At 37.5% G+C, this 24,920-nt stretch overlaps 1 protein-coding gene across 1 annotated transcript in view; it reads left to right on the top strand.

The window, feature by feature from the left end:
* The window catches only part of LOC140787161 (translation factor GUF1 homolog, chloroplastic), a 52,282-nt gene that overhangs the window by 5,545 nt on the left and 21,817 nt on the right, over positions 1-24,920 (top strand). Inside the window, exons 4-14 of the mRNA XM_073135943.1 lie at positions 1,197-1,253; positions 1,416-1,481; positions 5,264-5,326; positions 5,489-5,533; positions 5,675-5,775; positions 9,737-9,833; positions 14,650-14,721; positions 14,844-14,998; positions 15,090-15,147; positions 16,406-16,486; positions 16,597-16,683. Of these exons, the coding sequence (XP_072992044.1) occupies positions 1,197-1,253; positions 1,416-1,481; positions 5,264-5,326; positions 5,489-5,533; positions 5,675-5,775; positions 9,737-9,833; positions 14,650-14,721; positions 14,844-14,998; positions 15,090-15,147; positions 16,406-16,486; positions 16,597-16,683 (882 nt within the window). The remainder of the gene's footprint in view (positions 1-1,196; positions 1,254-1,415; positions 1,482-5,263; positions 5,327-5,488; positions 5,534-5,674; positions 5,776-9,736; positions 9,834-14,649; positions 14,722-14,843; positions 14,999-15,089; positions 15,148-16,405; positions 16,487-16,596; positions 16,684-24,920) is intronic.

Below are 24,920 nucleotides of genomic sequence, written 5' to 3'. Positions count from 1 at the left end.
TGTAACTCTCATTACCCTTCAGTTGGAGGGAGAACTAATAGTTGGACAACATTATCCTTCTGTGGGAGGGAAAACCTTTGGCTCTCCCTCTTTTGCTGACCTAACTAACCCATTGCAACTTATCTTATTCCATTTTCTCCTCTTTCATTTAACCTTTCCCACATGTAAGCCCTCCTAATCTTTCAACTTCTCTCCGTCCCCAATCTTTTCTTCTACTAAGCAATTTCTCTTTAGATAAATGTAGCCACCTCTCGGAGATGACTTCAAGCACATGTAGTATGAGTAGGCAGCCATGTGGGGGAAGTGATGTGCCATTGTGAAAATAAAACAACAACAATGAGGATCTCATTCACTAAGCAATACGCTGGAAGAAGGTTCTGGGGTTGCTTTAATTTCAAGGAAATTATATCAATCAATTAGATTATTTTCTAGAGTACATTTTACTCATTTTCGTTACATTATATACAGAAAGTAGATTTCGGTGGTTTTTTATTTTTATTTTTTTGGGTTGATCCACCTAAAGGAAGGGAGAATAATTCGATAGATAGCTTTGATGCATTGTAATTGGAAAAGCAAGTCTTAGAGAAATTGTTAAGCATGGAGGCTAATCAAAAGTTATCTAGAAAAAAATGTTGTTATGTTTGAAAATTGTAGGATTAGAGAGAATCGCAAAGAGTTTAATAGGATTCTACATAGAAGAAAGGAGGTTGATTTAGGGAAATTCTGCCTTCAACCCACCTATAACAATGAGCAATATAGTTATTTTCCATTTTACATCCATTAGCCAATAAGAGTTGGCCATGTATTTATAAATATAGGGGGCAATTTAGTAAAGTTATCCGTTAACAGGGGGTAACTCCCTATGAGATTTTCAATAGTTCAAGGAGTCCTCATTTTTGGTTTTTTAGTTTAGGGGGTATAAGTAGTACTAGGTCATAATTTAGGGGTGTAAGTGTAAATTAGCTTATATAATATGCATATGTCTGTTTCTCCACATAGTCTAGTCATAATGTCCCAAAAATATATGGTTTCTACTTTCTACTTATTGACTTTAACATTCTCATAGTTCACTTACGAAATACTCATAGTTTATTTCTACTAAAGAAATGTGTACTTGTGAATACAAGAAAATGTTGCAATTAGCTATATTATATCTAAAGCATTCTACTAAGATCATGTATCCTATTGGTGGCTAGGTATCTCGTTCTCTTGCAGCGTGTGAAGGTGCTCTTCTAGTTGTTGATGCTTCCCAGGTGCAATTTTTTCTTCTTTACTAGTAAGTTTCAGAAATCAAGTTTTGCCATAAAAAGTTACATCCAGTCATCTGGCACTGATGTGACTAATTAGATGCTTCAGAAAATAAATATATAGATTACATTGCCAGCAGTTTTCATTTAGTTGTTGTGATGATTCAGGGTGTGGAAGCACAGACTTTGGCTAATGTTTATCTGGCCCTGGAAAACAACCTGGAGATTATACCTGTGAGGGCATTCTTTATATCTACATTATCTTCTTTTTCAAGGTTTTCATTAATGGTGTCAGATATCTCATAATTTTGTGTTACAACAAATAATTCCTTCGACTAAAATTTACCCAAGTACAATGACTAAGGGTTACAGGTCAGCAATCTGTATCATCCTCACAGCAGTAAACTAGGTTTGCTTTATTTGTTTCAGAGCTGAGTCTAATTTAATCAATATTTGAAGAACCCTGTCATAAGCCATCCTTGTCTCAAGTTGGTGTTCTCCAACCTTATCCGAAATCAACCATATGCAGTTCCTTTTAGGATGGGTCGAGACAGTTTGGTTAGACCCTAGGTCGTTGTGTTGCAATTCGTAAAGTAGGTGGCTTTGAATAAAAATCATATTGAATTGCGCATCAAAAAGACAATAGATTCATTACATCCAAGTATTTGAATTGGGCTATGTTGGACTAGATCTCGGTTGGGTTTGGGTTTCCAACCTAAAGCAAGGCAATATCTTGAGCCCATTCCAAGCTTATACATTCTGTTGGTTAGAAATTCTTCATTCTTGTTCCTTTAGTTTACTTTGCATTTGTATGATACCACTTACAATCCAATCATAGTGTTGTATGCATTTTCCTATTGATATCTCCATTGGATTTTTCGTTCGCTATGTTTTCTTTCTACTCCATCAAACATCAATAGCCATGTTAATCAGCAAGGTCGGCATAGGTCTGTTTGTAAATCATGTCAGCGAATTATCGGCATTGATACAGGAAGAGTATCGGATACTCTCACGTGCACCCAACCCTTGCCACTAGGTATTTAGCATATCTTAGTTCAAAGAGACCATCCCTTTCGATACTCTTTTCCTTCTCTTGCTTGGTCTATATAAGTTACAATTGAAATTTTAGAAATCAAAGGTGCAATTTTTGTCTCAACAAAATTAATTGCTCTAATTTGAAAAAGTCCGAATAATTTAAGGAAAATCTCAAATTCAATCATAATTCCTGTATTATTCAAGTAGGTCTTAACACTTTCTATGGGAACTTGGATGTGTTCCACTAATATCTAGTGCTAAAAGACTTTACTTTAATCCCTAAAATATATTTTAAGACTATTAATGCCTTTAGTATGGCAATCCCTGCTAGAAGGTCTTGCTCATTAGCACTTAGATATTCTGGTAAATTTGTTTAAAATATCCATATTATGGATAATGCGTTAGGTAAATTGGATTATGGGTAGTCATATTAAGGTCGTCTTTAAGCTCAAGTCAAGAAGAGCACTATTCCTTCGAGTATAAAATTTCTGTCAATACTGACAACTCTAAGTCTGCGTTTAATAAATGTGTTGGGGAAAGATCTTAATGCTTGTAATATAATAGACTGAGTTTTAAGGAATTTTCACTTAGATGTGAGGACTTCAGGACTTTATAATTAGTTTATAGCCAAATACCACCTATTGGTTCCTGTTTGGTTGAAGTATAAGGGACCAATATCTAAGGATTGTCCTGCCAGTCGCATGTGCCATTTGGTACCCTTTTGGCACGGGCCTTTGGCACTGCCATCCTTGCCCCTATGCACAAATTTGAGATCTCTTGTTTATGGTTTGTAGCCAACCAATCTATTTTTTATAGTTTGTAACCAGACATCACCTAAATCTAGGATAACTGTATCATAGCTAGTGATTTAACGTTCCTATAGTATTACTAATTCCATGGATACAAAACTCTTTATTCCTATTTTCTAATTCCAACTTAGAATTGGAATAAGGGAGAGATGCCTTAACCATGTTTAAGATTAACATAGATATTTATCAAAATATCCCTGAAAGAAGTTACACTCTTTTAAAAGCATCAAAGGTATTTTTGATATTTGGCCTAAGTCCTCCTTGTTTTATACTTTTAATAATTAAATACCTCTTTATCCATGACACCCTCTATTTTAGTATTATAACCAAACATAAAAAACATAATTAAGGATAACTCTTTTCTAGTATAACACTAGTCATAAATTACCTTATTCTTCAACCAAATGAGTTTAGTATAATTAATACCATGATAATTTTCCTATACTATCACTAATACCATGGTTACCAGACCCCTTATCCCTGTTTTCTCATTCCAATTTTGAGTTGGAATAAGGGAGATGAGACTTAACCATATTTTAAAGTTAACATAGGTATTTACGGTCAGGGGTATTTTTGATATTTGGCCTTAATTTTCCTCCTTACTTTTATATTTAGCAATCAAATACCTTATTCTTTATGAAATTTGTTAAATACCTCATTATCCATTACACCCTCTATCCTAGTATTGTCAATTTGCAACCAAGCACGAAAGGCATACTAAGGGATAATTCTCCTCTAAACCATGAATAAAAAATGAGTATAACACTACCCATAAATTATATCATTATTCAACCAAACAAGGCCTAGCTTTCCTTAAGAAAAATTAAAGGGCTAGGAAATTGTTTCTATTTGAGTGTTGGATGACATTTTTGAGGGAAAACTTTCCACAGGAAATCCCCCTTTCCCAAGGAAAAAGTAAAAAAAGAAAAAATAAGTCAAATTTTTTTCTTTACACTCTTTCCCTCACTCTTTTCCTCAATCTCAGTTTCCCATCTCTCCCTGTGCCTCTCCTTCTCTTACCACTGCTCTCTTCACTCCTCCACCTATCACCATTTCTCCCTCCTCATCCTTTGTCCACCACCACCACCACCACCACTACCTCCTCCCATCTCTCTTCTTTATAGTTTTTCCTTGAAAATTTCCTAAACTATCCAAACAAGATAAACTAATGCAACCCAAAGAAAAAAAAATCACAATGATCCTTTAGTTGCAGTTTTTCATTCATACAGATTGATATTCTTATGAATTTCTTTTCCTAATTTACCCAAGTAGGCCCTAATTGTTAATGCATTCCTTCCTATTGAGGCCATGAAAGCTAAAGTTAGAGGTTCAATAAATACTTACATTGGTACTATGTTTATGAGATTCACATGAAAGTGGATAAGGCAAAAGACCAAATTGTTTAGTTAGTTGATTATGCTATGCAAGGATTGATGTGCCAGTGACACATGATGTGTCAAACCTAGCTCAGAACAACTTAGTGTGCTATTGGCACATTGGCATGAAATTAAGCAGGTTTTAGACCTTTTTTAAGTTTTTGTGCCTAAAATAGGCTTCAATGGCTAAATTGAAGAATTTAGCAGTAATTATTGGTGTAACAAATGCAATTTTGTATAGAAATAAGAATATGACTTATTGGGAAGGTACATTAGGGGATCCCATATTTTAGATTCATGGCTGAAAATTGAACCGATAATTGTAAAGTTCATGTTGAAATCAACTGTTATGTAATACATGAAATGGATGTTACTACAATTAAGCTCTAATTTTATTTCTTACATAATTTTTCCTTAATTTTGCTCCTTTTTTTATTTTATCAGAATACCTAATTGCATGGTGATATCTTTGGTTCCCTTGAGCCCTATGCAAGTACTCTATCGCAATGACATTCCTTGACATACTTTTTTCACCCTTACTGTAACCATTGACATAGTTGTAATTCTTGAGGTTATCATTTAAAATTGAAGTATCATTTAGTCTGAGTTCGCCCTTTACTTTGGATGCAATAGAAGATAATTATTTAGCACTGATTTTGATTATTGAACTAACAACCTCCAAATTCAGATCTTCTGCTAGAGATATATCTTTGTGCAGGCATACATGTATTATAATTTGAGAAACTTAGACTAATTTGAAGATTCTTTGCAAATTATGGCCTGTGTCCTAATGTAGGTTTTGAACAAAATAGATCTGCCAGGTGCTGAACCTGATCGTGTCTCACGGGAGATTGAAGAGGTTTGTGAAGAGATCTTTGATTTACTTACCTTTCCTAACTTTAAAACCTTTATCAATGTTTTCTTATGAAACTTAAACTTGTTCTTGAAGTATCCTTTTGTTAGTTTTGATGGCTGGAAGCCTACAACTTAGTTCTATAAAATGATTTTGTAAACTTTGCAGATTATTGGATTAGATTGCAGGGATGCAATTCGTTGCTCAGCTAAGGTTAGTTCCTCTGTAGATGATCTTATTAAACTGAGCATGTGAAAAATATTTGATCAGTGATACATGTTAGAGAGTAGAGAGGTTCTTTTGCCAATTGATGAACCATGTATTTTACTTCTAGTTGTTTTGTCTCTTATGCAGGAGGGAATAGGCATAGCTGAAATTCTAAATGCTATTGTTAACAAAATTCCTCCTCCAAAAGATACCGCTAGGAGCCCTCTAAGGGCTCTTATATTTGATAGGTACTTTCCACAATTCTTAGGCTTAGATATACTTGTATCAAATGTATTTCTTGAATATCTTTGTATGCTCTTATTGTGTATTTTTGTTGACACTAGATCAATGATGGCCGCACTAGTGTCATGTGCCGTGCCGTGCCACTATCGGCATTGCACGGGGTGTGTCGAGCGGCATGTCTTGGCACGCCTCTACATGGCCGTGTTAGTGGCATGCATTTGTAATATTTTTAATAAAATTGTTAGGATATTTAGAAATATTTTTGGATTTTCAGCATATCAATGTTTGGGTTTTGATTTAAATATATGTATTAAAATCCACATTATAGTATTTTATTTTTAGATTATTTTTGTAAATGACCTATTTTATTAAATATAAAACAATAGCTAAATATAAATATTATTTAACACATAATATGTTTGAATACATTCATATAAACTAATATTAATGATTGAATACTTCACAATATGATTGAATACTCCGTAATATAATTGAACACATAATAACATTCAACACATAATATTAATTGATAATAATTTAATAATTAAAATTAATATCTAGTTGAACGTAGCATGACAAGGAGGATTAAAGGTTTTATTTTTGGCACAAAAATAACACAACAATATTGTACTAAATATTGCCGATAATATTCAAAACTCATCTGCTGATAGTATTGCTTGTTGTAACGTCTCACATAGTCTTCATACAATTAGAAATATAATTCTCCTATAATATGATGTAAATATTGAACATGCATAGGAACTAAAGTTGATTCGATAATTATTGATAAAAATAAGAAATAGAAAAAAGGGCTTCACATGCCATACTGGACTGTGATGCGAATTGGGTCAAATCGGATCGCATAATAATGATATTGGGCTCGATGGATTGAGCTTATTTATTTTTTAATTAATTTATACTTATGTAAGCCCTTAAGTTAAGTCTAGTTAAGTCATACAAGTCACTAAGGCAAGTTCAATTAAATTATGTAAGCCATAAGCCACCAACACAAGTTCAATTAAGTTATGTAAGTCTCTAAGGCAAATTCTAGCTTAAGTTGTATAAACATTTAGAGTAACAAGTCACTAAGGCAAGTTCAATTAAGTCATGGAAGCCATAAGCCACCAACGCAAGTTCAATTAAGTTATGTAAGTATCTATGGCAAGTTTTAGCTCAAGTTGTATAAGCATTTAGGGTAAGTCCAAGTAGGACTTATTGTACCCGACCTTTGTATATAAAGGGGTTGGTCTTTTTTTGTGAAGCATTCAAATATCCAAGTATTGAAAATTAATTGAATTAAGTTATTTTTTTATTATCGCAATTTTTTATTGTAGTCGTTACATCGTCTTTATCTTTATAGGAGTAGATTGTAACCGTAGAATTCTTATAAGCATCCAAACCCTAGCCACCACCACCCTTTCAAGCACCCTACTGTACGGCTTCCATAATCACCCTTGGCTATCCACCACCTTCCAACGACTGCCGCAACGTCAGATAATTATCGTTCTGCCCTATTTCGACTTTCCTTCACTATTTTATTTATATTTTTTCATTCAGACCTTTGATTTTGGTGAAACTAGAGCCATTAGAATTCTAACTCACGAGGCTATCACCACCTAAATTTTTATAATTTTTTTTGTTCGAATCGGTCCAGATAGGTTTTTGACATTGGTATCATAGTCGACGTTTCTCGGACGATGATGAACATGTGATCCAAAGCTAAACCAGGGGAGATCGTGGCCATGGAGGACCAAGAACTCATCTCAATGCCTGTGGAGGTTTTCTCATGACCACCACCAGCTGCTAGCAATGAGCCACCGGTGTGGGTGAAGGCATTGGTAAAATCCATAGACTCGTTGCGAGAATCATCAAAGAGAGCAATAGAGAGCTCCGAGAGGATCAAAAAGGTAGTCTAAGCCTTAACGATAATTATCCTAGCTTGACACCACCCCCTTGCTTAACCAGAACCGTCGACCACATCAAAATCAGCCACCCACGACGAGACAAACTCCACCCTTGAAGAAGATGGAGGAGAGCTCCAAACTGCTACAACTCCGGCTGTGGTGGAGGTCCCTCCACCATCGCAGATCTTCCAAGCCGCCCCTACCGAGCTGGAGAAGCCCCCAGCAACGACCCTAACACTATCTTCCCCAGCTATGGTGGAAGCTAGGGCCGAAAACCCTACCTTTCCACCGACGGCAATCCAGGTACTTTTGGTCCAAGTCACCATTGTCGGCACCTTCTACGGGATACCTGCACTTGAGCCATGGCCTAAACTGTATTCACTAGTACCTTGGCTCGAACCACTCATGGCTAGAATTTGGCTTGAGCCACTCGCGGCTAGGGTAGATTATGGCCAAATAATTGGGCCCTTGAGCAGAACCTATCGTGGGGCCCTCCTCGTGGCAAACGAGACCCACGTGGAGATTGAGGACATGTAATTTGAGAGTGATAGAAGATATGGAAACCATTATGGACACTTTGAGGAAAATGTGGTTGGATGCGTGGTGGATTGATGCGAACTGGGTCAGATCGGATTGCATCATAAGGACATTGGGCTCAATGGATCGAGCCTATTTATCTTTTAATTGATTTATATTTATGTAAGTCCTTAAGATAAGTCTAGTTAAGTCATGTAAGCCTCTAAGGTAAGTCTAATTAAGTCATATAAGCCACTAAGTTAAGTCTAATTAAGTCATGTAAGCCATTAAGACAAGTTCAATTGAGTCATGTAAGCCTCTAAGGTAAGTCATAATTTGAGTCATATATATTTTTAGGACTAAGTCCGAGTAAGATTTATTGTACCGATCTCTATATATAGAGGGGCTGGGTTTCTTTTGTTAAGCATCTGAGTATTGAAAATTTATTGAGTTAAATTATTTTCTTATTATTGCATTTACCATTTTTAATGTAGCCGTTAAATCGTTTTTATTTTCATAGGAGTAGATCATAACCCACCCTTTGCCGTTTGCCACCCTTCGACGACAGCACAACATCGGATAATTATCATTGTGCCCTATTACGATCTCCCTCCATTATTTTTTTTTATATCTTTTCATCCAGATTTTTGATTTAGATGAAACTAGTACTACCACCTAAATTTTCATAATTTTCTTACGTTCGGATTGGTCAGATCTGGTTCGTAATAGACCAGTATAGCTCAGCACAAGGGTGTGCCACTACTGGCAACGGGGTGTGCCGACCAGCTTGACCATCCTTGCACTAGACTTTCGCATAGCTGTGATGAAGAATTTGATGTAGGTCAATATAGATGATATAATATTGCTTGGATCATATGTGAGGGTATATGGATAAATTTGCAATGATGATTTGAGCTTAAATACTAATTAAATTAGAAAAAGAGTTTTGCATTTCTTTTTAGAAATGTAAGAGTGAAATTATTGTGAATAAAAATATCCCTTTTGTTTCATTGTGTACAGGTATCTTTATTTGTTTTCCACATAATTAGGGTAAGTCCACCTTTTTTCTAAACTAGAGAAATCTGGAAACATAATTACTGATCTACAGGTTAGAGAACTTTCTTCTATTGGGGTTTTGTTGTATCTCTGATGTAGCTTTCTACTTTTTGTTACTAGTATGGGAATCTTGTAAATTATTATGTCCTGCACAACTGAATTGGGGGTCGATCAATATATTAAGAGAGTATCATCTGTTGCATACTTGTATGTCTATCAATATGTGCATTTGTGTATATGGCCACATTGTGAATTAAAAATATTGTACCAAATTTAACATCCCTTTGTTGTACACTATGTATCTTTATATGTACATATGGAGTTATTCTACTCCATTTATAGATATGTATGTTTTGGACCTGTGTGTATACTCAAATTATGCACGGTTTCAGTTTCTAAATTCTATTCAACATTCTAGTTGTTAAATAATGCAGCCGCTTAATTCTTGTACTTTGTGGCTGACTCAATTGTACTTTATATGTTTTTGTAGCTATTATGATCCATATAGAGGTGTAATTGTTTATTTCCGTGTGATTGACGGGACTATAAAGAAAGGCGACAAAATATATTTCATGGCTAGCGGAAAGGTAAGTCTTTCCTATAGCTTGGCATTTCATCAAACTCATGTTCACATTTTCAAAGATATCAACTTCATCTTGCTTTTGGTACTTTAGTGTTTATTTGGTTTGTACCTGAATTGGCTTTAAATCATCTAAATTGATGTGTTTTTGGTATGGCAAGGTTTTGAAGATCATTAATTTAAGGAGAAGATTGGCTTGAAATGACTTCTATCACATTTGTCACGACCCGAAATTGGAACAATGACCGGCCGTACACCTTAATACGCTTGAGATATACGAAGCCTTACTAATACTTGCTAAGTGTACAATGGCAAAAATAAATAAACGAAGAAGATCTGCTTTATTAAATTTAAACTAATTGTAATGAAAATAAAACAATATCATTATTACTGTGTCTCTAAATGAAATGAAATTAACAATTAATCTAAAACATAAGATCGAAAGAACGGAAAGGTAAATAGATAGGTCCTTAGTGGAGGTAGGGTCTCGGTCCATCTCGGTCAGTTATCATACTGACCATTACCTGAGATAATAAAAGAGAGAAAAAGAAATCCATGAGCTAACAACTATAGCTCAGTGGGTGGAATTCACTCGAAAACTAAATAAATTCTAAAATTTTATAGTGTTTTATAAAATCCAAGTTCAACAATATAAATGACGAATTTCCAACAGGCATGCTCTTAATATAATGACAATGATAACAATAGAGAGTCATAACTTATAGCCTTGTTTAGTTTCAGCATATTAACATCATTCCAATGTTTATAATATCATTTGTCTTAATGGGTCTATACCCTATGAATCCATATCAACTAAAAGTCACCTTAAGATAATGCTTATATCTTTTCCTTATAGCTGATATGGTTAGCGTCATCAGGAGGTGTCACTATATGATCAACACACTCTGTCTTTTCTACTAATCGTTGAGAGAGGTTAGAGTCACCTTAGGAAGTTTCTAATCTATTCTGGGATTGTTCTTTAACCCCGCTAGACCCCACCAAAGTCACCTTAGAAAATCACCGCAGTAATTTAATATAGATCTTTCTCCTGAACTTCCATATAGACTTGAGTCATTATGAAAAGCCGTAAGTGAACTATACCGGGACTGTTCTCTAAGTCATTCTGATACTAGTTTTATATTTTTTTTCTACTGAAATTTGTAATTCACACAAGGTATGGCGATGCACTTAGTATAATAATTAAATGCACATATAAAATGTAATAAATAAATTTGCACATAAGAATGAAATAAATAAATTTGCACATAAGAATGAAATAAATAAATTTGCACACAATAAATTACATAGTCTGATAATGGTACGAAATATGACAAATAAATATGTGATTGAACCCACTCACATGAGTCTAGGTAAGACAATTGAAATTTTTAGTCTTTAGTCCACGTGCCAAAAATCACCACTTTTAAACAATACAAAAATAAGAATAATTTTATCCCTTATAAAGTTTTCTAAATTTTTAAAATCAAATAAATGACTACAATGGGTTGAATAAAACCCATTGGATTGGATTGGGCTGCAGCTGGCTTGCAGCCTACCCTTTCACTTCATACTAATTGGGCTGGGCTAAGGCCCAACCCAAAGCCAACAAGGAATTGAGCAGCAGGTCGACCTATAGCCCATGACTTAATATTAAAGGGTCGGGTCGGGTCCGCAACCCAGACCCGAACCTAAGAGAACCCGAGCCCAACCTTTTCTTCCCCCAAAGAGATCAGTGAGGGAGAAAAAGAGAGAAAGAGGAAAGGGAAAGGAGAGAGAATCCTCGGTGACGACTATCGCTGGCGGCCTGTCGACCTCGTCAAAGCCTTCCTAGCGACCTCAATGCCCTGAACAAGAGAAGGGAAGATTAATCATGGCGATCAGCAGTGGAAGACTTTCCACCCATGGCCGACCACGACTCGAGCCTCGAGGGCCTCCCTAGAAGGTATCATCGACACAAGGCTTAAAACATGAAGCTTCCAGTGATGGAGCGGTAGCAACCCGAAGCTGCCGGTCGACGAGGTTCACCAATGAGGCCGCAACACCGAAATTAGGTCTTTCTATTTTAATCCATTAAACTGAAATTAAATTTGAGGGGTGGGAGAGAGCTTACCAAGGAGTCACGTGATGGTCTCCACTCTCCAATGGCTCCGGCGGCACTCCGGCAGGCTGATTCCACGGCGTGACTCCGACAGTGAGAAAGAAGAAAACGAAGGAGGAGAAGAAAAGGGAGAGGTTGGGGGTTAAGGGGAGAGAGAGAGAGTTAGGGTTTATTTTATAGCGTAAAAATTCAAATCTAAATTAGATTTGAATTCGACGAGATCTCCGCGGCTGCCTTGTCGCGTGCCAGAGGGGGAAAGGGGAGGGGCTGCACATGCACCCTCTTCTCTCTCAAATATATATATATATATATATAGTTCTCACAATATTTTTTTTCTTTTTTGAGAGTTAGTGGGATAGACACATCTATTTTTTCCTAATTAAAAGGGAGGAATAGAGTGAGGGAGAGAGGGGGAAGTTGAAAGATGGTCAAAATAAATGAGAAGTAGGAGGATAATAGAATTTCTATTGGTTCCGGATGTCACAGAGGGAGATTTGCAACTCAAATGGGTTCGAAGTATGGATTAAAATTTCGGTCGATATTGATTTGCATTGCCGAAATGGATTGGCCAACCCAAATCTAAATTATCCAAAACTGACAACCTATACACCGATATGATATATATATATATATATTTATATATTTTTTTTCTTTTCTTTCCAAGCGGCTATTTCTGATCCCCAAAGCTGATACTTAGAGCCTTAGTACAAACCTCAGCTTTGAAGATTCTATTGTTTCTCTCCCAAATAAACCGCCAGAGAAGCACTACGAGGATGTAACAAGATAACAAAGCTAACTTGCAATATTCTTAGGATCTATATGAAGTATAAAGATAAATATATTAAGGAGTATATAAATCTTTTATAGTGTTTTCATGATGGACAAATTGAAAGAATAGTTGATGGGGGAAACCAACGATGGCCGTGCTAGTGGCACGTGTCGTGCCGGTGCCACCATTGGCACGGCATAGGGCGTGCCTAGTGGCATGCATTGGTACGCCTTGCCGTGCTAGTCGCACACCCTTGTGTGCTACTGGCACATATTTATAATATTTTTAATAAACCTTTTAGGATATTTAAAGATGTTTTTGGGTCTTCGATATGTTAATCTTTGATTTTTAGTTTAAATATATGTAGTAAAAATTTAAAACCTACATTATGATGCTTTATCTTTAGATTATTTTTGTAAATGACCTATTTTAATAAAAATAAAACAATAGTTAAATATAAATATTATTCAACATATATTATGATTGAAGACATTTATTTAAACTAATATTAATGATTGAACACTCTATAATATAATTATACACATAATATTAATTGATAATAATTTAATAATTAAAATTAATATCTAGTTAATGTAAAATGACGAGAAGGATCAAAGACTTCATTTGCCGAGAATAACACGAGAATATTATATTAAATACTGTCGATATTCATCAAAACTCATTCACCAATAATATTACTCATTGTAATATCCCATATAGTCTTCATATAAATATGAATTTTATAATTCTCTTATGATATAATATAGATATTGAACATGCATGAGAATGGACAACATCGGCATAGACATAGACAAACCATAAACATATACAGATTGTAGATATAGAGTATAATAAAAGTGTTCTAGCTCTAGTGGGTGTGATTGATATGATGGTAATAATAATTAACTTATATCATCCTGTTGGTGCACCTCTCTTAATGTCCTACTACCTACAAACTCAAATCTTCTATAAAAATAATACCTCTTTGAGAATGTTATGTAACAGGGACGTATGTCTTATCTCCATCATCACCTTTAGCAGATTGAGTCTTGTTATTATCACCATCACTATTACTATCATCATCATCATCAATTTTATTTAAGCTTGGTAAATGATCAATTGATCAGTTGATTTGATAATGATTGATGAAATTTTTTTTTTTTTTTTTTTAAAAAGGAGTCCACATTGTACAGACAGGGCACACGGCCGTGTGGCTCAGCACGGGATGTGCCGATCGGCATGGCCATCCATGGGGGAACCATGCTTCCCTGTATTATCTTGTGCCTTATAGTATCACATAACCTATGATATTTATTATATATCAGCATTTGACAGTTCTTATTGTGGCCTAACTGTTGTAGCTTTTCATATCCATATAATATGTTGACCAGTGATGGATAAAATGAAGTCCTTTCTATCTGATTACAAACATCTGCACCAATACATGGTTGGCAAAGTGGGCACATGCAAACTAAGCCAGCTTGTGTGGTTCAATTGTGCTGTTGTCAAACCATGTAGATGAAAAAAAGGCACATACTAAGGGGTGTCTCTGTGTTGCGGCATTCAAATGTTTCATGGCCCTGCCACACATAAATATGCTCTCTACAGGACATGATCAGAGTACATTTGATTCACTTCTTTCTACTTTTTCCAACATTAGAATCTCCAAAAAGTAAGCTAAAGTTGTATTATTGACTATTGAGTATTGAAAATCTCATTATAGATATTCGTCTCAAGATAGAAGTTAGACAAAGCTACTCATTAACTCATGAAAGTCTTCGTACCTAGTTCAAATGGAAACCAATTATGTTCCCAGCATTAAGAACATAGTTTTCTGTTGTTGATATTCTTTTTGTGTTATATAATATTAAGTAAAAAGTATCATCCTCAAAATGTTTAGCACTCTGAGATCATCAAGTATATGCACTGTACTAAGCTTATTCTGGACAATGTCAGGATTATATTGCTGATGAAATTGGTGTACTGTCTCCCAATCAACTGCAAGTTAATGAACTCTATGCTGGTGAGGTAAATTAGCAAATTGTTCTGCTGCACTAGTATTTTCCCTTTTCACTTCAAGTCTTCATGCAGTTTGTCATTTTGAATTGTAACATGTATTTTGGACCTTCATCTCGATCGTTTCTTTACAGGTGGGTTATCTTTCCGCTTCTATAAGATCAGTAGCAGATGCTAGGGTTGGTGATACAATTACACATTTTGGGAGAAAGGCGGCGAATTCCTTACCAGGATATGAAGAAGTCACTCCAATGGTCTTCTGCGGTCTATTTCCCATTGACGCGGACCAGTAATGATCTTTTAAATCCTTAATTATTGTTGTCAAGAAGATGGTGTATGATTTCTCTTCCAGGTAAAGGTTTTCATTCACTGCTTGATAGGTTTCCTGAGTTGCGCGATGCACTAGAAAAGCTTCAGCTAAATGATGCAGCTTTGAAGGTGGGTTGGCAAACTACATTATTCTTGTACGTATGGTTTTTATCGAAGCATTGAGAATTTTAAAGAAGTTGAAATTAAGAGTTCTAAAATTTAGATGTACTTTTGTTTAATATTTCCTAAACCTTGTTTATTCTAAGGTTTTATTTATGGAGCACTACTGAAAATATTTATAAATTTTTGCTAACAAATATTTAAATTATATCATATTAAAACCATAATTAGCTACTAGTGTAACATTGCAACCTATTGTTGCTAACAAATATTAGAGAATTTACGATTAAGTAAAGGCTAGAACTGTTTAACAATGCAAGGAGTTGAAGCATTAAAGAACCACAAGGTCTTCTCTTAAAATGTAAATAGAACCCAATTCAGCTTCAAGTTAACAAAATCAACTTAGTACTGCGAAGTATGGCAAGGCAGAAAAGTGGATCGACTACTTGACATAGATAAATTATGAAGAGGTCAAAGACAGGTCTAGGCTTCAAGAAAGCATATATGGTTGGAGGAATTTCTGGTAGGACATCAGAAGGATCAAGAGGGAATGCAAAACGGTGGTAGAAAACTAGTCAGATCTCACCTGCTATGATGGTTTCAACCTCAGGTTTTCTCCTTTCTCTTCAACACTGGGTACCAATAGTGCCCCTTGGATTCCAAGGACAGGAGGAAATGCTTGGGCAATTTTGGGGAGAAACCAATTTCAGGGAAAGAAACCCACAGGAGTCATGGGAGGCCTGTAGGGAAGCATCAAAACTAACAAGGTTGTCCAATGAAGTAACATAGACAGAAGAGAGAAAGAGAGAGAGAGGCATGGAAGGAGAGTAAGCAGAGATTTCTTAGAGGATACTTGACAGCCTCAAAGATAATTCCTCTAGGGGCTGCACTGTATTTACAACGAGAAGGAGAAGACCTAGGATTGAGGTGTGTTAAGGGTTTATTTAGAGATGCAGCCTATTAGCCTAATCTAGCCCGGACTGATTACCTAACCTAGTAACTGATCCAATGATCTGGTGCTACAAAAAGCCTCACAAAAGTCTAATTAGACCAGTCTAATGGAAATTGATGATCGCATCAGCCATGGTCGATGATAATACCTGCTTCTCCTCTTTCTGTAGGACTGTAACTTTTGAAATTACTTCCTTATGCAAAATTACCTAAAGAGTAAGTTTGCGACTCATTCAAGAAAATATTCAGTTACTTCATTTCTTCTACTCAATCACATTGCATTTGTAACTCTGTTTGCTTGCTAACTTCCCTGCAGTTTGAGCCTGAAACTTCTAGTGCTATGGGCTTTGGCTTTCGATGTGGTTTTCTTGGCCTGCTTCATATGGAAATTGTGCAGGTTTGATATGTTTTGTTCATCAATAAAGCCAAGCAGCACTTGTAATTGATGAACATGCACTCTACGGTTTTATTGCATACTCTTTAGTGTTCTTTTCTGTTCTTTTGCAGGAAAGGCTTGAGAGAGAGTACAACTTGACCTTGATAACAACCGCACCTAGTGTCGTTTACCGCGTCAATTGTGTCAATGGTGATACTGTAAATTCCTTATAACCTTTGACCTTTTTCACCTCATTTGGTAGTCCTAATCTGCACTATGCACAACATCCTTCTATGACTTCAGTAATTTGTTTGGTCATTGTACTCTAGGTAGTAGGTATTGTGCTTATGCTTCAAAAAATTAAGCATTTAATACATATTTGTTGCATCTTACTTAACTAAAGAAAATGATTTAGGGGGAAAATACATTTCACCACCTCTTGGTTAGGCCAAAATTCAAAGTGCTTCCTAGACTTTCATTTGTGTTACATAACCCTCTTGTAGTTCTAATTTATATACAACCATTAAGTTTTCACTTTTCAGTCCAAAACTAACAATGAAGGTAATACTTTGTTAAAACTGTTGAACTTTTGACCATTTTGTTCTTTATATTATTTCTTTTTGGAATATTTTTGATGCCCAAATTGTAGAAGCAAGAAAGATTGAGATGAAAGAAGCATAAAGATGGACAATCTTCACAACAAAATAACTTTTTTTAATTGTTTGTTGCGAAGAAAGAGAGGGAATTTGGTCTTTTATATTAAAATTAACATCTGTCAGCCAATTGCATATAGGTAAAATATATAAGAAGGCTAAGTTTCAGAGTGGGAGGGGGAGCACTCTGAAATCTGGCCTAATCATATGGGTGTAAATTATATTTTGCCCAATATTTTATCTATTAGTTTCTTTATCGGTTGGATCAGAAGGGGTATCTTTTGTCCAATCCAGATTGTACTTTTGTCTTTTATCAGATTTAGGCTTATACCACAATAGGAGAAGTCAGAGTCAAGGTGGGAGATGATTAGTGTGTGAATTAACGCTTTCTGAATTTTGCATAACAAAATTAGACCAGTTCTCTTCCTAGATGACTGCTTGGAAACATAGTTTATCTACATCAAGTTGCACACATGGCCATTAAATGAATAGTTGAATAAATTAAACTAAAAGCAATAATATCCATCACAATATGCAATAGGCATGCTCTCTAAATAATAGCGATGATATAATAGAGAGATGTCACAACTTGTAACCTTGCACGTTTTCAACATATTAACATTTTTTGATATTTATACTGTCATATGTCTCAATGGGTCTAAACCCTGTGGATCCACATCAACTAGAAGTCACCTCGAGATGACGCTCGGGATTTTTCTTCATAGCTGATCCGGTTAGGGTCATCAGAGGGTATCACCCTGTGATTAACACACTCTGTCTTTTCCTCTAACTGTTGAGAGAAGTTAGAGTCACCTAGGAAATTTTTTCATTCATTCTAGGACTGTTCCCTAACCCCGCCAGAGTCACCTAAGAAAGTCACCGCAGTGATCTAATTTTGGACTTTTCCCTGGACTTCCAAATAGACTTGAGTCATCACGGAAAATCGCAAACGATTTATACCGGGACTATTTCTTAAATGGATTGGGCCAAGGCCCAATCCAATTAGATAATGGAACTGGGTCGGGTTCCTTGGATTCAGATCCAACCCGACCCGAATCCAAACACTAAAAGAGAGAAGATCAGACTCGGGCAACCCTATTATTCTTAAATTAACTTTGAGGGGTGAGAGAAGGCTTACGAAGGAGTCACGTGGTGGTCTCCGCTGGCTCCGACGACGCTCCGGCAGGCCGATTCCACGGCGTGACTCCGTCGGTAAAGGAGGAAGAAAAGAGAGAGGAGAGGGCTGAGCTCGTTAAGCAGGGAGAGAGAGAGAAGAGATTAGGGTTTAATTTATAGATTAGATGAGGATCAAATCTAATCCGATTCGGATTAGATGATATCCCCCCCCCTAACAGCGCCTCGTCGCGTGCTGGAGAGGGAGAGGGGAGGGGCTGCACGTGCATAGCACATGCACTCTCCTCTCTCATCCCCAAATTTTTTTTTATTTTTTATTTTTTATTTTTTTGATTCTGACAGAATATCTAGATAATAACTAATAAACATGCAGTCAACTTTGGTTAAGACTTAGGAGCCCAAACATTCTACAAATAGGCGTAAAGGTATGAGAGACACATGATAGGCATAATCTATTGACAATTTGACATATAAGGTTACATGTTTCTTCTAGTATATTTGCATATTTTATGTCTTCTGGTAGCTTTATCTATATTATGACTGTACAAACAACCTACTAGGTATACATGGCATAGCAGTGTACCACACCTTGTGTGTTTGTTACGAATCAGATCTGGACCGATATGGACGTAAGAGTGGTAGCCTTATGAATTAAGGTTCTAATGGCTTCGGTTTGATACGATCTCCCCTTCAAAAGGGTTGATCCAACTCGCAACTAAATCTGTGTAGGAATTTGCAAAAGTTTTTGAGATATTTTCTGACAAATCTAGCCATAGGATCGATGTGAAATTTTAATATGTTATAGCCTTAGGAAAGAGCTTTCCAATGAATCTAATTTCACTTGAAACAAATGACTATATCAAGAGATATCGTCGAAATAGTGTACGATGGTTGGAAGGTTTGAACTGATTGAATTTAGATCTGAGCAGAAATTAAGATCCGTGGTTGGAGGTATAGACACCTAGGTGAAATATGGTGGTAGTAGACCGACGATGATGGGGTGGCATTGGTAGAGTTGATGGTGGTGGAAGGTTAGGGATGGTGGATGGAGTTAAGATAGGGGTGAAAATGGGTTGGATTAATTCCAACCCGACTTGCTATCTGACCAAATTCGGATCGGATTTGGATAAAAATTTCTTATCCGATTCAGATACAGATTCGGATGTAGATAAAATTTTCGAAAGAAACCCAGATACGGATTCAGATACGGGTCGGATATCCATTTACGCGCATATTTTTTTAAACAATTTATAGTTTTTAGTTTGCTTATTTAAATAGTGAATATTGATATTGTTACTAATGATATGTTATATATTATTTGTAGAGATTAATTTTTCTAATTTTATATGTATTTGACATACAAATTTTTTTTTTGAAACTCTTAATATTTTTGTGTTAATTATATATAAATAAAATATCCTAATTCGTTTAAAATTTAATCAACATCCGTTTAAGATCCGATCCTCTATTTTTAAAATTATCTGTATCCTTTTGGTTAGGATATGGTTTTAATATTCATATTTGAATTTGTATCCGGACTAAAAATATGGATCTGGATACGGGTTGAGCACTATCTAGTCTGTATCCGATCTGTTTTCACCCTTAGGTTAAGGAAATAGTACGGAGAGTAAAGGAAGAGGGAGAAGTGGGCATGCCCTAAGGGTCTAGGGTGGTAGGCCAGTCGACGGGGTTAGAGGCGGCGTAGCTGTGGTGGGTAGGAACAAGAGAGAATGAGAGGAGAATATTTGGGGAAGAAACTCAATTCTACAATAAGGTTGCCTTCCACATATTTAGAGGTTAACCTAACAAGCAAAACAAATAAAAGATAATCTTAGAAACAATGCATCTACATCGAGCGCATTTGAACGGGGTTGGGCACGTTCGAACAAGAAAATACGTTATTTGTATTTGCGAACGTTGCATGTGTTCGAACGCGACAGCCAGAATCTTTATTTTTTGAAACAAAAGTCCTCATTCGAATGCGATAAACAGAATCCTTATTCTTTGAAGCAAAAGTGATTCAGCTCGAGACAACTAGGTCCAACACCAGTCGTATCATATTTCACCTAAATCAGAGGTCGGGATGAAATGATATAAATAAAAGAGTGGAGTAAGGTCAGAACAGGCCAGAATGGTAAAGATTCGATGTTGCGGTAGTCGTCTGAGGGTGGCGGACGGATGAAAGTGGTGGTAGACGGTCGTAAACTACGGTGGCTAGGGTTTGGAAACTTAGGAGCTATTTGACTATGATCTACTCCTAGAAATATAAATGTAATCTAAAACTGCTACGGTAAAAGATAAAAACGAAAAGAATAATTTAGCCTAATTCATATTTATTCAATGATAATAACAACTCATGATCACTATGGTTGGATCGTAATTATCCGATTTATTTAAAATTTAAAATAATAAGATAAAGCTAGCTAACTTGACTTGACTTAACTCATATGGTTGGATCGTAATAATTCACCACGCTTCTGACGCCTTATTTGAAGGTGAGTAGTCTCTCATGTTCTTGTACTCGTACAGCTTATCGTGCCAATCAGTGGACTCGAATTCATCCTCTTCAAGTCCCCTTAGGAATATGACGTGGCTGGCTGGTGCTTGCATTTATGATCGGGGATAAATATGTTATAATAGTAAAAACACAAGCCTTTCCTTCTGCACTTTTCCAAGTCACTAGTTACAAAGCGGTGCCAGATCATTTGACAGTTGGGCTGAGTCGTGTACGTGAGCTAGGTCAGGGTAGGTGCAGTCTCTAGTGGCCTTTGGACTTGGGCTTTCTTTCTTCTCTCATCCTTGCGTGTCTAGTTTAATTGATCCAACTTGGTCTCTATTAGAACAGCTAAGGTGAAGGCCTCGTTAGAGCCTTGACCTTAGCCTGAATGCCATGCTTGAGCCTATTAATGCAAGTACTATTCAGGGCTGAGTCAGACTAGTTAGTGACTCAGTTGCAGATTTGCTGAAATTCCTCCTAGTAAGCTCGAACTGTTATTGACTAAGTCAGCTTAGTCAACATAGCATGAAAGTCTTTATACTAAGTTGGATCGAACTGAGGAAAAATTGCATTCGCAAAGTGCTGCTAAGACTTGAATGGTTGAGTCTGCTTAGCAGACTGGTACCACCTAATCTCTATGCCTTCAAGTGGAATGATGCTAGCTGGACCTTCTAGTGGTCGGGCGTGTTATGGTATGTAAAAAAACTAATCTACTAGATAGGTCCAATCTAGCGGAACTCTAGAGAATTTTGGAAAATCAAACTTGATGGTCCGAGCTTGGGTCTCAAAATGTAGCTTCTCATCGCGGGCGAAGTGACCTCATGGTCGAGGCTGGTCACGTGGGTCATGGGCCCACGGGTCCGGCTCATGTCGTGCCCCAGTTGCATGCAGGTTCGGCTCAATTTGATGGCATGGGCCCACCGGGTCGTTCCACCAGTCATCCACATGGTCATACTCAGGCTTGGGGTCATGCACATAGGTCCTAAACTGTTTCGCACGAGGTGGTCTAACTAGTTCACAAAAATTTGGCTTGCCTCGACAATTGTGCACTTCATCATCTCCATGCAAGTGCCTTAGCCCTAACCCTAGGGTTAATTTTTGATTTCGGCCTGGGGACGCCACTAGAGGCCTCTGTAGCTTTTGTGGCGGCTGGGCAGGGTGGCTGGCCACCGGTAGTCGCCATCAGGTGATTTTCGTAGCAGGGAATGGCAGTGGATGGCCAAATTTAAGCTCGGGCTCAAGCTCTTGCAATTGTCAAAGGGACCTATGGCCTTACTGTACGGGAGTGGTGGTGGCTGGAAGCAGTGGCAAGGCCATCCTAACAAAAGGATAGTCTCCTGCGGTGATAGCCGTTATGTCACGACCCAAAATAGGAGTCATGACCGGCCATGCATCTCAATATGCTTGAGATGCATGAAGCCTTAATAATACTCTCTACGTATACAATGACAAGATAATTAAATAAAATGAAAATGTGATATATTAAAATTTTATTTCTAAATGCAATTAAAATAAAAACAATGTTAACGTTTTTGAGTTTCTAAACTAAAAAAATAAAAACTTCTAATCTAAAGCACAAAATCTAAAAGAGCGGAAAAGTAAATAGGTGAATCCTAAGTGGAGGTGAAATCCGGGTACATCACGCTCAGTCGCCCCGCTGACTATTACCTGAAATAAATAAACAAATACAAAAAAAAAATAGAACTCGTGAGCCAACAACTATAGCTCGGTGAGTGGAATCCACTCGAACCAAATAAATTTTAAAACATAATAATGCTGAATAAATTAAACTAAAAGCAACAATATCCATCATAATATGCAATAGGCATGCTCTCTACATAATAACAATGATAACTATAGAGAAATGTCACAACTTGTAACCTTGTACGTTTTCAACATATTAACATCTTCTTGATATTTATACTGTCATATGTCTCAATGGGTCTAAACCCTGTGGATCCACATCAACTAAAAGTCACCTCGAGATGACGCTCGGGACTTTTCTTTATAGCTGATCCGGTTAGGGTCATCAGAGGGTATCACCCTGTGATCAACACACTCTGTCTTTTTCTCTAACCGTTGATAGAAGTTAGAGTCACCTAGAAAATTTTCTCATACTTCCTAGGACTGTTCCCTAACCCCGCCAGAGTCACCTAAGAAAGTCACCGCAGTGATCTAATTTAGGACTTTCCCTTGGACTTCCAGATAGACTTGAGTCACCACGGAAAATCGCACACGATTTATACCGGGACTGTTCTCTAGGTCGTATCAATACTAGTCTCATTTTTTGTTTTCATAAATTTCAATATTTGCACGAAGTATGGTGATGTACTGAATATAATAACTAAATGCACACAGGAAAATTTACATATTCGACAAAAATACGAAATACAATGAAATAACATGTGAATGAACCCACTCACCTGAGTCTAGGCAAGACAACCAAAATCTCAAATCTCTAGCCCACGTACTAAAAATCACCACCTTAAATAATAAATAACAATAACATTTTTAATTAAAATAATTATTAAAAATGTTTATACAATTTAACCTAAGAATAATTAATTTGGGCTAAAATAAGCCCAACTCAATTGGGCTGGGCTGCAGTTGGCCCGTACAGCCCCCCCAATTAATTCTTAAATGGATAGGGCCAAGGCCCAATCCAAATAGATAATGGAACCGGGTCGGGTTCCTTGGATTCGGATCCAACCCGACCCGAATCTATCACGAAAAGGGAGAAGATCAGACTCGGGCAACCCGAGTCTGTCTTCCCCAAACCGAAGAGAGAGAGAGAGAAAAAGAGAGGAAAAGAGAGAAAGAAGAAGAGAAAGAGGAAGACGCCGGCGATCGCCACGGCGAAGGTTCGCCGGCCGCACCCCTGGCTTCTCAACACCCATACGATGCCGCCGTCCTCGCGAGGTGGAGGAGAACCCGCGAACGGTGGTCGATCCCATGACCGACGGCGACCGGAGCCACGAGGGCTCCAACGGTGACTGCCCACGGCACGACGCTTCGGCAGGCCAATTCCACGGCGTGACTTCGTCGGTGAAGGAGGAAGAAAAGAGAGAGGAGAGGGCTGAGATTATTAAGCATTAAGCAGAGAGAGAGAGAGAGATTAGGGTTTAATTTATAGATTAGATGAGGATCAAATCTAATCCGATTCGGATTAGATGAAATCCCTTCTTTCCCGCTGCGCACCAGATAGGGAGAGGGGAGGGGCTGCACGTGCAGAGCACGTGCACCCTACTCTCTCAACCCAATTTTTTTTTTTTTTTTCTGTCCTAACACGTTAGGTTCGGCCACCCGACAATCGCCGACAGCTGTGGTGGCCACTGCTGGCTAGCATTCAGCCCAAGGAAGCTAGTCGTGGCTATCGGTGGTTGTAGGAGTGTCGGACTTAGGGCCACCGGTCGCAGGTTTGCTGCACAAATAACTGCTGTCGTTGGTAGTCTTTTGACGGTTGTTGCGGCCTTCCGATAGTTGTTGGCGCAAATGGAGGCCATGTCTCAAGTGCAAGTGGTCCAAGGAAGGTGTCAGACGTGGAATTCGGCGCTAGTGGGGGTTGGATTGCCGTCAGTGGAAAGCTAGGGTAGCCCTAACTTCCACCGCATGCAAGAAAAAAGACCTCGGCCCTTGCGGTGGTGGCTAACCCGATGCGGCACCGGCCACTGTGAGGCCCTGCAGTGGTGGAGAGACCTCCACCGTGGTCGAAGGAGGGGTTGAGGCTATAGTTTTGGGTCGGCTCGTCCCCTTTCTCACGACTTTGAGTTTCTTGCTATTAGAGGGCTTGCTCTACTGTAGCCTGCGGTGCTGGCGGCGCGAGTTGGCTGTGCTGGGCTAGGAGAACCTCTGCTAAGGCCTAGATCGAGTCCTTGGTAGCAGTTTGGATTTCCTTCAAATTCTCCTTCAATTCGGCCAAAAACTCTTTAAATATCGCCTTCACCCATGCTGATGGCTTATCGTCGATAGTTGCTGGCGGTGGAGGGGGTGCTAGAAAAAGTCCCATAGAAATGGAGATAAGTTCCTGATCCTCCATAGTCACTCCCTCCTCGTTTGTCTTAGATCGCAAGATAACCATTGTCCGAGGAACATTGGCTATGATACCAATGTTGCGAACTAGATCTGGAGCAATCTAGACATAAGAATATTATAAAAATATGGTAGCCTCATG

This window comes from Typha latifolia, chromosome 4 (assembly GCF_019914945.1).
Source record: "Typha latifolia isolate L0001 chromosome 4, TyphaL0001v2, whole genome shotgun sequence".
Taxonomy (NCBI): Eukaryota; Viridiplantae; Streptophyta; class Magnoliopsida; order Poales; family Typhaceae; genus Typha; species Typha latifolia.
Note: the sequence above shows the minus strand (reverse complement) of the source record. Positions and strands in the feature narration are given on the sequence as shown.